The sequence below is a fragment of the Ammospiza caudacuta genome, chromosome 24 (assembly GCF_027887145.1).
Source record: "Ammospiza caudacuta isolate bAmmCau1 chromosome 24, bAmmCau1.pri, whole genome shotgun sequence".
Lineage (NCBI taxonomy): Eukaryota > Metazoa > Chordata > Aves > Passeriformes > Passerellidae > Ammospiza > Ammospiza caudacuta.
Window position 1 is genome coordinate 4,559,643 of NC_080616.1, and position 13,738 is coordinate 4,573,380.

Here is a 13,738-nt window from a genome sequence, read left to right on the forward strand (position 1 = left end):
TCAGATTTTAGGAGTTTTCCCACTCCCTGCCTTGCTCACTGAGCAGCCTCGAGCTGCCATAAGCTGCAGTTTTCCATCTTTCCTTGCAGTTTTCATTCATTTTGTGCTCCTGTCCTCAGGGGTTGTTTCAGAGGTAATTCAAGAGCTGCTGTGTTGCCTGTAACTCATTTCTTTGTTGAGTCTGTTGAGCCACTTTCTCCCAAAGTTTATTCCACTCCCAGCCCTTCTGGGGCAGCTGCTGCTGTGTTTAACTGCTGGCTCTGCCTCTCCAAGTGTGACACCAGGACAGGAGCAGGGGGGAGATAAATTCTGCCCTGTGAGGGAGAGGCATCCACACTTCCCTTCATGCCAAGGGCAGGCAGCTGCAGGGAAAGCTCTGCCAGACACAGGAAACCCAAAATGCCAGGGGGGATGTGGATGAGACAACACCACTGAGCCCCTGCAGAGAATCAGCTCTGCCAGCTCCCTGGGATTTGGGGAATTGTCTCTCCTTCTCACACTGGGAGGTGGAAACACAGCTTGGGGGACAGTTTGGTCTCCAAGTGCCAGCTCAGTCTGAGGCAGCTGGAAAAAGGAATTTCTGGCCAGCCCTGAGGGGTGGAGAGAGCTGCAGGGTCTGGGGATGGGATCTGACTTCTCCAGGGCTGCTCTGTGGGGCAAAGTGGGAGTTTCTCCTCAGGACATGAGAGGGAAAATCTGTGCCACAGCTGCTGGATGTGTGTGGATGAGGGAGAGGAGTATTGGGAACCAGAGGTCCTACTTGGGAAAAACAGAGTTTGGATTTTCAGCTGCCACCAGGCTCTTTCCCAGCCTTCTGTGCTGGACAATAAAGAGTGTGTGTAACATTAATTCAAAGGTACAAGGTGTAAAAAAGTCTGGTTTTTGTTCTGAAGGAATATTTGTTGAGAGTATGGATGCAGGATCTTCTGTTATTGCTATCCAGCGAGCCTGGAATCCTCTGATATGTAAATCAAGGTGAATATTTGACCCAAGGTGACTTTAAATTTAAAAGTAAAAGTTCTTGGTATTACCTTTGTAATAAAATTACCCTTTTTTTCCCCCAAATAATTGAATTTTATTATTGATTTCTGTGTTACAAGCTCTCAATTGGGCATTAACCTTTTTCAAAGAGTTTAGCTGCGGTGTTTTTTTTGTCTGTTGAAATCCCTTCAAGATAAATTCAAATTTCAAATGCAAGACTTGACTGATATATTCCAGGAACTCCTTTCTTGGTGCCAGTGTTGGTGGCTCAGGCAGAAACTGTTGCTGTGCTGGAGACATGACGTGATGCCTGGGGCTCCTTGCATCCCCTTGGGTACAAATCCTTTGGTTTTGAGGCTCTGGGACAGAAATGCCTCAGGGCAGGGAGTGAAAGGAGGAGCAGAGAAGAGGAGCTGTTCCCTCCCCAGCCAAGCAGATGTTGTATGGACCCAAATCCCAGGTTTGAGACATCATTTGAGCCTCAATTTTCTTAAAAAAATTAATGGGTGAGTGGCTTTAGGGAGTTTGTCATCTAAATGTAAAGCAAACTCTACCTGAGCTTCATCTCTGGGAAGTTTCTGGTTTAGCTCCCAGTGTCTGAACCCCTCCCCAGTAAACACAGACCTCTGGGGCTGCAGGTGACAGGTGAGAGGTGGCAAACACCTTCAGGAGGAGTTCTCAGGGTGCTGTTCTGCCTCAGCCTGACCACAGCAGCAGCTCATGGAGCACTGGCCAGGCTGGTGTCTAATTAAAAGTCTCTCTTTGTGACCGGTTACTGGGTTAATAAAAGGTTTCACTCACGTTGTCCTGGCAACAGAAGTTTTTGGGAGAAGCAGAGCTTGGCTCTGCCAGACACAGGTGCCACATGGTGACAGCAGGGATGTGCTGGTGACGTGTCCAAAAAACCTTGGAGGGACCAGGGAGGCCAAAAGGGCCCTGATGCAGCTTTCCGGGGGTGTTGGGCAATGCCTTTGTGCTCCTCAAGTGCCACCCACACCCTCTGTGTCACACCAGCCCAAGAGCTGGAGGAATTGTCCAGCCTGGGAATGGGATGTGGAGCTGGTTCTGTGCTGCCCTGGGCGCTGCTGTCACCCCTGGGACACTCTGCTGTGACAGCTCCCAGTGCTCCAGCAGGTCATTAACAAAAACACAAACACCATCTGAGCATGCCCTGCTGTGCTGTGGGGCTGAGGGACCTGTGCAGCCTCAGCCCTGGCTCTCCACAACGCTCATTAGGTTTGTACAAGCTGCAAGAAGTCATCCTGCTGTACATAATTTTAATTGCCTGCTCCACAATTGCCTGTCAAATATATGCTCTGTCGTGTGGCATGACCTGCCTGCTAAATTGCAACAGGAATAAAAAAATACTGCAGAAAGTAAAAAGGAAAAAAATCTAATTATGAACTAGAATGGCGTTCTCAATCTCTATTGCCATCTGCAGCCTGGTGTGTTAGGACAGCACAAACAAATCAATAAAAGCTGCAGCTTTTCTTCTGCTGCCTTTGGCAGTTGTGAGTAGTTTGTGCAGTGTTTGTGGGAGCACTTTGGTACTGTGCTGTCCTCAGCCAGGAGGCTCCACCACTCATTTTTATTTGCAAAATCCTGGGTTGGGACGCCAAACTCCTCACCTGGAGAGAGGGCAGCAGCGAAAGGGTTAAAAGGAATTATCAGGGCTGCAGCTTTAATGCGTCTCTCGTGTGGAGGGCACGAAACTGAGTTTGGTAGGAGGTTCTTTGTCTGGAGCAGCCTTGGCAGTAAACAGAGCTGTGATCTCAGAGGCGATGAGGCACCGGGAGCGCCGGGGGCTGCGGGCTCCAGCTCCGAGCAGCGGCCCTGGGGCAGCTCGGGGTGTCCCAGCAGGTGCTGCCCCGGCAGAGGATGGAAGTGGAGTGAAGCTGCTCCTGTGCTGAGCCCCAAGCCCAGCCTGTGCTCCTGCTGAGGGTTTCCTAGAGAGCAGAGGGAGCGGAGGATGCGGACGGGGCGATGAGCGCTCCCAGGGAGGATGGCCGCTGTCGCAGGGCCATCAGCATCCTCACCGAGCTGTGCCAGAAGAAAAGCCTGCCCAGCTTGGACCTGGACACCTGCAGGGAGTTCCTCCTGCTGCCTTCTGACCAGAGCCTGATTATCTCCGAGCCAGGTACGGCCCCTGCTCCCGTCTGCTGGAGGGTGCTCGTGGAAGGCAGGAGGGACATCCATCCCCTACAGGGGAGGAAAATGTTTGGGAGCCCCGTGTTGGACCCAGGGATTGGTCCTGGAACCCCTCTGGGAGGGTTTCTCCCCTTTCCACATGTTCCATGGTGAAGTTTTGGGTCAAGTCCTGCCTCACCTGTTGATGTGGAACGGGATGGCTGCACAGGGGGACAGCTGGGATAAAGTTGCCAAGATAAAGTTCCTGTGAAAGTTCCTTTTTCAAAAACACGCTCCTGTCCTGTATGAAACAAAACCAAACCAACAAAAAGCAGTAAAAACCTACTGAAGCCACTGAGATGGCAGGAACTGATTGGTGTTTGAGAAATGGAGGGAATCTCATGGATTGCATGGATTTCTGTTCATCAGTAATGGATCTTGGTGTACTTTCATGTGTGTGTTCTACCTTCCCTGAGAATTGCCTGAGTTGCTCCTGGTCAGGCTGTAGAGCTAGGGAGGGACTTTGGTGTGCCAGGGATGAGTCAGGAGCAGGAATTCTGCTCCAGGAGCAAAGGGGCAGCTCTGTTTGCAAAGTGGGGAATTGTCCCTACACCTGCTCTCACAGCTGCTCACCCCAGAGATCTCCTGCTGTCACTTCAGAAGACATTGGCAGGGGCAGTTGGAACCCAGGCTCATGTGCTGAGAAGGAAAACCCAAAATCTTGTAGCTTTTAGAAGTATTGGTAACCTGCTCAAAGTTGTTTGTATATTCCAACATTTTCATAGAGGGCTTCTTCTGAGGTTCCTGTAGTCAGTGATCTGTAAATCAAATAGATTTCACAGTGTTTTTTACACCATGAGTTTTCACAAACTCTCCTCCTCTGCTGAGCAACTGTGCAGCACAGCTGCCCATCAATCCCTGTCCCAGGCTTTCTGTGTCACCTTTCCTCCCTCTCTCCTGCCCCTCTCTGCCAGGATCTCGTGCTGGGGTGCAGCTGGCACCCCCAGGGCACAGGGCACCAGGGTTCTGCCAGCCCTTGGTTTGCAGTGGTGCTTCCAGCACAGCTTTGCTGATAGCTCCAGGCAAACCCTCCTTCCACAGCCCACTTTGCCTGTAACTTAATTCTCCTCTTTAAATGAGTTTGTTTTATACCTGCCTGTTCTGGAGGCCTCTTACCATGGCTGGTTGTGTCTGTGCAGCCATTGCAAACAGAGCAAACAGCTTGCAAACTTATTGCATCAATTTGGAATTCTTTACCTTGCACCAGAATTAACATTTTCCTGACTCTGCAGCAGAAATACTCCGCGCTGCTCTTGTTCTGTCCACCCTGATATGACAGATCTGCATTTGTTTGTGCAGCCTGTCCAGGACCTCGTGTTCATGTCAGGATCACATCATCATCATCATCTGCCTTTGGCAGGGGGATGTCTGTGTGCTCTGAGCTGTGCTCAGCCCTGTGCCCCAGGCGAGCTGTGCTGGGCTGGCTGCACGAGCAGCCGGGGCTGTTGTCTCTGCTCTGCACGACTGGGCCCATTTTTATGTCTAGACAGCACAGAGGACACAGTTTGGGCCTGACATGCACCAATATTTCTCTGTTACTGGCTGTAAAGCTGCTCCAGCAAGGGGGAAAAAATCTATTTGCATCAAGTGTTTACTAACACTCACCGAAGTACCATGCCTTCCCCATCAATGTCTGGATGTTTATCTAATTATCTGCATTGATGCCTTGTCCATTTTATCCTCAAGTCTCACGTGGAGCAGATTTGCTCTGGGCTGGCTGCGGTCCCGAGTTCAGACCCAGCAAACCTGTGCTCACAAAGGCAGGCAGGGGAAGGTGGGGCTGTGTGGAGGTGAGCAGATGGCACCAGGCAGGTGCTGTGTCAGGAGCAGGGCAGAGGAGCCCTGGCTCCTGCTGGAGTGTCCCCATGCAGGCAGCACAGCCCCAGCAGCCAAACACCAAATTTGCTGGAGTCAAACTGGCCTTATTTGTCATCTTCACATGGAGTCTCTGGCTTCTCAGGCAGTTTGTTGCCTCCTGGATAAATCTATTAACTGCTGGCTGGATCAGTTTGGCTTGTGGAACATCCTGCTGGAGTTCAGGTAGAAGGAAGCACTGCCAAAGCTGGAGCCAGGCTGCTCCTGCACAGCTCAGCACAGGGGCAGCTTGGTCTTTTCTGCTGTTTCATGTGTGGATGGGGAGCAGTATCCTCAGGGAATGTGTGGAGCCAGGTATCATCAGCCTTCTTGAGCTGTGCCCAAGAGTGGAAAAAACCTGTGAATATAAAAATATTCCTGTAGAGTTTATGTAAGAGTAAGTTTTTGTGCGGTGATTTAATTTTTTTTTATCAACCATTCTGGACTGAGTGGCTGAAAGGGCTGCTGTGGATGGAGTGGATGCACCTCTACTCCCTGGTTATGTAACAGCTGAATCTCCTCCTCACAGCCAACAAGAGCAGCTGAGCTGCAGCATTTCTCTGTGCACACCCAACAGAGGAGGGAGGATTGCAGGCTGCTGCCTCGCCCGCAGCCAAACCTGTCAGAAAAATGAGGAGTTTGGCTGGGGAAGGTTTTGGTGCTGCTGTCAGGGGACTGTGAGGGGGAGCTCTCCCTGCAGTTGGGCCCGTGGCAGTTTCAGGAATAGAGCTGAGCTCCTGGCTGGCCCGAGATGGAGCGAGCTGCAGCATCCCTTTGTTGTGCCTGTCTCCCGTCCTCCCCCGGAGCTGCCTCCATCTGATCGCTCTCTTCCCTGCCAGGCCTCGGCTGCCAGTGTCACCCGGGCTGTGGGGACAGCATTTACCACAGGTGATGGCCCTTGAGGGAATGGGCTCATCCCTTCTGTGCCCTGGAGGGGCAGGGAGAGCTCTTGGGTGTAGCTGAGAGGGTTTGTGGTGGCTGTGGGGCAGGGGAGTCAGGACCCCACAGGGCTGTGGGGACAGTGATGTGTCCCCTCTTCCCATCCTCTCTGCCCATGGGAGTGGAGCTGCAGCAGCTTCTTTGGGACACAGGGTGCTGTGGAGACCCAAGAGCCAGATTTCAGTGGTTCTGCTGGGTCTCTCCCAGCTCAGGAGGTTCTATGGTTCCCCACAGGGTGCTGTGGAGACCCAAGAGCTGGGTTTCAGTGGTTCTGCTGGGTCTGTCCCAGCTCAGGAGGTTCTGTGGTTCCCCACAGGCTGCTCTGAGCCCCCCTGAGCTGGGTCCTGCTCCCCCTGGTTCACAGAGCCTGCCTGGGACAGAGGCTGCCATCAGGAGATCCTGTGGGGGAAAGGGGGAGTTTGACTCCTTCTGAAATGATCCTGCAGGGCTGATGAGAGTTACTGAAGAGAGTGGGTTTTGATGGGATATTGGGAAAGAATTCCTCCCTGAGAAGGGCGGCAAGGCCCTGGCACTGCACAGAGCAGCTGTGGCTGCCCCTGGATCCCTGGCAGTGCCCGAGGCCAGGCTGGATGGGGCTTGGAGCACCCTGGGACAGTGCAAGGTGCCCCTGCCATGGCAGGGGTGGCACTGGATGATCTTCAAGCTCCTTCCCACCCAAACCAGTCTGAGATTCCATGATTCTGGGCTGGAGCCAGCATCTGGTGATGTTGCTTTAAAGGACAGTGCCCTGGTACAGGAAGGAATTTATCCTGGGATCAAAGCACATCCAGGAGAAAGCCTCTGGGTTTGATTTCTACCTTCAGCACTTCTGTGCTGAGGCTTTCTTTAAACAACCTAAGTTGGGTTTGTTTTGCCTTAGCGATCCATTTGTACAAAGCTTTGCTGCCCAGTGGAGCCAGGGCAGGAGGCAGATGTGCAGAGGGGCTTCAGATTGTCCCTAGCAGACCCTGCTCACCTCAGCATGGTGAGACCCTTCCTCAAACCCTCCTCAAACCCTCCTTCACACACTGATCCACCCCAGCAAAATGCTCCTGTGCTTTCCAGCTGCAGGAGGAGAATGCTGGAGTGAGAGGAGGGAACAGGACAGCTGGGGAAGGCACAGGGTCAGAGAGACCTCCTGAAAATCCCAGCACACAGTGTCAGCTCGCCTGTGTCCAACCCCCCATAATTCAGAGCACATTTACTGCTTTGCCCCTTGTGTGAACTGCTCTTTTTGAAGGTCCTGGTGCAGGCAGTACAGCTTGTACAGCGCTGAACACCCTCCTGGCACTTGGCAAAGACTATTAAAATGTTAAACCAAGCACAGAAGTGCTCTTGCTGCAGGCAGGGAAAAGGGGGAATTTCTGGGCAATAAAGGATTTTTCATGGCAGGAACGTTGGTGCAGAAAGATCATTTTTTTATTGAGAAATTGGCTCTGGAGTATTTTCTGGGGGGAAAAAAACCACCTATCCCCTGATAGATTAGCTTGACTAATGGGAGAACTGATGACACCCTCATTCATGGTTATGGGATGCCTTCAGCCACTACCTGTGAAATATGGGCATGTCTTGAATTTACTCACTAGGCACAATAACACACTTTTCTGAATCGCCATTCAAGTGTATTTTAAGTCAATATAACAGCAAACATGCTCCAAGCCACCCAGACAAAGCTAATATTAATCACTGAAGCCTGAGTTTCCACAGGCCCAGCATGTGAGGAGCAGCTCCCTGGGGCAAATATCATTTTTATCACAGAGTAATGCACTTGCAAAATGGATCTTGCCTTTCCTCCCAGAAAAGAGCCAGCCAGAGCTATGTGCAGCAAATTTCCTCTTTAGCCCAACTAAACCAGGCTGGGATCTTGGAGGTATCAGATTCAAACCTTGCTGCCAGAGGAAGGTTTGTAAAACTGTGTTGAAATAAGGTTGAAACCGGCCGAGTAAATCGAGGAAAAACCAGATTAAATCTCCTGTCTCCAGACATGTGTCTCTGCTCGTGTATTGTGTGCGGATCCGTGGCTCTCCAGCTGCCTCTGGCTATGCTCTGTGATGGTCCTGGCAAATAAAAAAGCCCCTCTGGAGCTGAGTGGAGTGTGCGTGTTCCGCGAGCCCCTCTCTGCATAGGCGCAGCTTTGCAGCCGCCTAATTGCTGCTTCTTGCTTCATTCCCGAGGCAGAGCAGGGAGGCTGCTGCTGTTTGTGATGCGTGCGGACCCGGAGCTGCTCCCATGCAGCTGCAGCAGCCTCATGCATAGTCAGGGCTCAGCATCCCCAACTCCATAGAAACAGCAGCGGGATCGCTGCCGCCGCTAATTGATGCGCGAGCAGGGACCGCGCTGAGGAGCTGCCGCCGCTCTGGTGAGTCCACATTTCTCAACTTACTTTAATCATTCTTTGCTTTTTTCTTTTCATGATATAAAGCATGTTTTCATAATTTCAATGAAAATAATTTCAGCTAAACGCCTTTGCTGTTGAAACATTTTTCCCCTGCTCTCAGAATTCTCGTGTGCTTTGAGCTGGTTCAAACCAGGGCTCAGCCCGAGCTTCCCCGCGGTTTTTTGGGATGTCTCCGGGAAGGTGCTTGGTGTTTCTGGGTTTGCAGGTGTTTGTTGCTTGGCATCCTGGCTGTGCTGGAGTTGCTGCACTCGCTGTGTGTGCTCCTGGCAGCCAGATCCTCTCCCATGTGTGTGTTCATTGTGCAGGGATAAACCAGACCCAGAACGGGGCTGGTGTCTGATCCAATTGTTTTATTTAACTATAGCCTCAGCCACCCTTGTTTTTCATCACCGTTTCTTCTCACTGCTCACATTTCCAGCTACAATCAAATATTCCTTCTCAGGACCCCCGGTTTCCATCTCATCTTGGTTAGGCAGCTTTTTCTACCTTTAATATTTGCTGTTTCTCTTTCAAAGACAACAATCTATATTTCCTCTTCCCATCTGCGTGGTGGAAAATCAGGGATCTTGTCTGGGAGTGTTTCCATCCAGCGGACTCCCTGACAGAGCAATCACCCTGGCAGTTGTTGGGGAGAGATCCAATTAAGCCCCTCTGCCGTGTATTGTTTTTAATTATATTTGTACCTTGCAAAATGGCATCCTGGAGGGTCAGGGAGGAGATTTTTGGAGTGATTGGCTATTAAATGTACATTTTCCCTGCCTGGGGGAAAGAAGAAAGTTCTCCTGCGGGGAGCCCTGCGCGCGGCAGAGCCGCAGCTGCTGACTGAGGGCGTCTCTGTGTTTAGTTCAGTTTGTTGTGCTGTAGCAGGTTCATGTTTGGCAACATCACAGCAAACTGTGCAGCGAAGCCTGAAGGCAGCATGCCAGGAGCTCCCTTCACACCAACCCTCTCCAAACCATCCTTGAGGCACACTGCCCTGGACCATTTGGAGTAATGATTGCCCAGGAATTCTAGCCCCTGGTGTTGTAATAATCTGATTTTTCTGTGCGTTTGTAGCTGCTGCAAAGAAATGAATACAGTTGTGTCATTCACTCCTCAGTTTCTCTCTCCAGATGCAGCACTTCATCTCCTGGAGGCTGGTGAGCGTTTACTTGGAGTTGTTTGATCCCAGCTCTGAATCTGAGCTCTGGTCAAAATGCTTGTGCTGAAAGAATTGTGAGCTGCAGGGGATGGAGTGGTTGGAGCTGTTGGAAAAGGACATCTCAGAATCCATTTAATCAATGAGTAGGATCAGGCAGCCCAGCTCACTGCAGCACATTGGAGGGGTTCAAGATTCCTGTCTTTGCTCCAAGCTAATGGAAGCAGCAGCAGCAGCTGCTGATGGCAGGAGCAGAGCCCTCCTCACTCAGGGCAGCTTGAACAAAGAGATGCTCTGTTCCAAACCTCTGCACTTCAGTGCAGGGTCCCTGTACCCTGTGGGGGCTCCAGGCAGGTCAGTCCTTCCTGGCTGCTCCATCTGAGCCCAGCTCTGGGTGTGCCAGTGCTGCTCTGCCCATACTCTGCTGGTTTAGAGGCACAGAGGAAGAGGGACTGCTGTGGGTTTGTGGGGCTGTTTTGGGTTTAGGTGGCTCCAGTTGGCAGCTCCAGGGCACCAGGCTGGGTGGGCATCACCCAGCCTGTGCAGCACCTGGGCAGTTCTGGAAGAATCCTGCACCTCCAGTTCTGGGTGTCCCATGGGGCAGGTCCAGACAATAAATGCATCCAGAATGTCTCAAGAGCTCAAGGAGCCTCTGGTGCTGGGGGGGCTCTGTATCCTGGGCAGGGAGCACTCAGGAAAGCTCTGAGGATGCCTTGTCCCATGCTTGGGGTCTTCTGCCCACCCTGGTCATGGATTTTGGGGTCCCCAGACTGTGTCCTCTTGTGGAGCCTGGATCCCAGTGTGAGAGACTTCCAGCACTGGGATGAGGAGAGATCCCAGTTCTGCTGCCTGCCAAGCTTTACTCTGAGATCTTTTCAAGGCAGCCTGGTTTTAGTGGGGTTTTGAGCCAAAATGGGGTCTGAGAGGGAGACCAGGGGAAGCTTTTCCCCAAAATTGGATCCCACTGCAGGCAGTGAGGGGCAGCGAGGTGGCAGCTCCAGGGTGGAGAGTCTGGGCACAGAGGCACTGCTGAGCCTGGTGTCTCACAGCAGACACAGCTTTGATCAAGTTTTCTAAAAGGAAATTTCAAGTTCTAGGGTTTTTTGGTTGCTCAAGGGAGAGGGAGAGAGAGTGAAAAGCTTTCACTCGTTCCGTTTTGCATCCTGAAGCGCAGTTGGATTTCTGCATCCCAGAAGTGTCTGGATTCCCGTGGTTTCCTCTCTGCCTGGCTCTGCTCAGCTCCAGCTCTGGATCAGAGGCTTTCCCTGTGCTGAGCAGCCTCTGCCAGGCTGCCCTGGCACACAGGGTCACAGCCCAGGGGATGAGGATGCTCAGCAGGGATTTAACCCCAGCCCTGGCCACTGTGTGTGTTCAGCACCACTGGGTTGTTTACAGATGTTGCTACAGCATATTGTGATAAAATGTCATGGGATTAGCACACAGCCTTGTGCCATAATTGCATTCACTGTGGCTTATAATAGTTCATTAGCTTGTCATCAGTTAGGCAGAAAGCAATGACAACTCTTCCTATCACATTTATAATGCTCTAGAGAGCAGCTGATTAAGTCACAAAGTGACATAAATCACCAGGGAATGTTTCCTTCGGCTTGGAAAAGTTTTTTTTCCTCTTTTTTTGTCACTTTTGATAACAGAAACGCTGCGTTTCTGACAGCACAAAGTTCCCCTTTGGGTTGCACATGCCAGCAGAAGTTTCAGTGACAAATCTGCAGCCTGGAGGGAAAGCCCAAATCGGTCAATAATGGCTGAAAACCAACATTTTTTGTCTTCAGGAGCCTGTGAGGGGTCTCCTCAAGCCCAGCCACTTCTCTGGGGGTCAGTTCTTGTCCCTGGTGTCTCTCAGCACCACAGTCACCAGTGGGGTTTGTGGCTCGTGATGGTGGGAGAGGGGAGTTTTGTCTCTAGGTCCATCTGGGGAGATGAAGCTGAGGATGAGGATGGGCTGAGGGCTGTCCATGGGCAGAGTCAGGACCTAGGAGGGAATCTGGGCTGTTGGATACTCAGGTTTGGAGCTGCAGCCCTGCAGACATGCAGCTTCTCTGGGGTTTCATAGCCTCTGCCATGCTGGAGGCTCCTCCTGCCCAGAGAGCCACGCAGTGCTCATCAGCTATTCAGGATTTTTGCCTTTTTTTAGGGCAATTAACTCTTCGTCCATTCTGTTTCAGTGGGAAAAGCACAAGCTCCAGGCCAATAAACTCTCATCTGACCTCACATCCCTTTCTTTGGTGTATTCTGCACTTCCATTTGGTTGGACTCAATGATCTTAGAGGCATTTTCCAGCCTTAGGGATTCTGTGATTTGTAAGTGTTGATTTTTTTTCTTTTTTGTTTTGTTACATATTCACATAGGGACATGAAGTCCTCACAGTTGACTCTGCATTTGAAAATCACCTTTGATGTGTCCCTCTGAATTATTCTGTTCAGATTTCCCTCTGTTTTTTAAACTCCCACTCCATGTCTGAGAGAATTTGCTGTCTGTTCCCTGGTGAAGGAAGGATCAAACCATGAACTGAAGAGCACCAGGGGACAAAGGGTGGGACAGTGTCTTTTCTCTGTTTAATGCACTCCTTTAATCAGCCCATGAGGTGTGACAGTCCCCAACCAGGGATGGGGTGCAGAGGGGATGGGGACAGCACTGGCATCACTCACATCTCTGTGCTGCCTCCTCTGGGCCAAGACACACAGGAAAAACACCCTCACTCTCCTGTGAAAATGTAAAAAGTTTGATAAAGGACAATAGGAAATGAGGACCATAGAGCAAAGGTTATTAGGGTTGGCACCCCGTTATCTTTGAGGACACCCCTTAAATACCTTTACTCTTACATCAGCCTGTTGCATATTCATAGACTCTTATGCATAGTAAACTTTTCCCCAAACTAATTTACATGCTCCAAGAATTGTTCAGCATATCTCTTCTTTGGTTCTGCCTTTTCAGAGCATGTGTATTTTTTTGGTTGTGGTTTTAGTCCATTCTTATCACCTCCAGTTTTTGGGCCTTGGTCCTCACTGCCTTCAGACATAGTTGGCAGATCTGTACATGTGTCCTCATCCTGTGTGCATTGGGTGTTATCCCATCCAAGCAGTCATTTTAACACAAGCACACTTACCTCAGCTATTCCACTAAGCTTAATTAACAACAGAAACAAAAACTACATCTTTATAACAAAGTTACTTTAACATCACACATATAAAATCCATTCTAATATTTGCAAAAAAGCCAATATTGTAATATGTATCTATAACACACAGCAGGAGCTTCAGCTGCAGCCTGGATATGTAGACAAGGATAAAAAAACCTCTCTTTTCTGCTTGCACAATGCAGATGACAGCTCAGGGATGTCCCAGGAGCTCATCCTCAACCAGCCTGAGGTGCCCCAGGCTCCAGGGTGACATGGGAAAGCCTCAGGCTGTAGCTGGGGATGCTGGAATAGAACTTTATTCCATGTGCAGATTTATGGTTTGAGCATTTTCTCCTTCATTATAACTTGGAGTTTATAAAATTGGGGAATTTGCAAGTATTTGCACTAACGAGCTGGGAGCTGCTATCCAGGACAGAGAATTCTCAGAGAAATCTCTGCTCTCTGTGACCACTGACAGCACCCAAGGGAAGGGTGGAGCTGTGCCAGGGAGTTTAGGTTGGATTTCAGGAAAAGTTCTCCCCCAGAGGGTGAAGGGAATGGGCACAGCCCTGAGGCTGCCAGCGCTCCAGGAGAGTTTGGCCATCACTCCAGGGATGCCCAGGATGGGATTTTAGGGTGTCTCTGCAGGGCAGGAGATGGACTGAATGATCCTTGTGGGTCCCTTCCAACTCAGGATATTCTAAATTATGCATCAGTTAAAGTAAAACACTTTGGATGAAGTTGCCTCCTGTTCCAGCTCATTTCCCAGCTGCAGAATCAAATCCCCACAAGAATCACAGCCAATGCTGAGGAAAGCCCTGGCCTTGCTCAGTGAAGCAAGTTCTGCCTGGCTGGGAGGGATGAGGCTGCTCTTTGCTCCTGGCCACGGATCAGCCACTGGAAACCCTTGGATCCCTGTGAGGTCTCCATATGAAGGGTTGTCTCCATCCTCAACGTGCAATAATGAGATGGTTTGAGTTTTATAGTCTTATATAATTACTCTCAAAATAGCTTCTGATTCATCCTCCCCTTTGAAGCTTATAGTTTGCATTCTGATAAGCTCTTGCATGGCAGGAACCCTGTGGTAGCAGCAAATTAATTTTTA

General features: G+C 50.6%; 1 protein-coding gene across 1 annotated transcript in view; it reads left to right on the forward strand.

The window, feature by feature from the left end:
• Positions 1-2,964: 2,964 nt before the first annotated feature.
• SYT6 (synaptotagmin 6) overlaps positions 2,965-13,738 on the forward strand; it is a 34,504-nt gene continuing 23,730 nt past the window's right edge. Inside the window, exon 1 of the mRNA XM_058819432.1 lies at positions 2,965-3,118. Coding sequence (XP_058675415.1) covers positions 2,965-3,118 — 154 coding nt within the window. The remainder of the gene's footprint in view (positions 3,119-13,738) is intronic.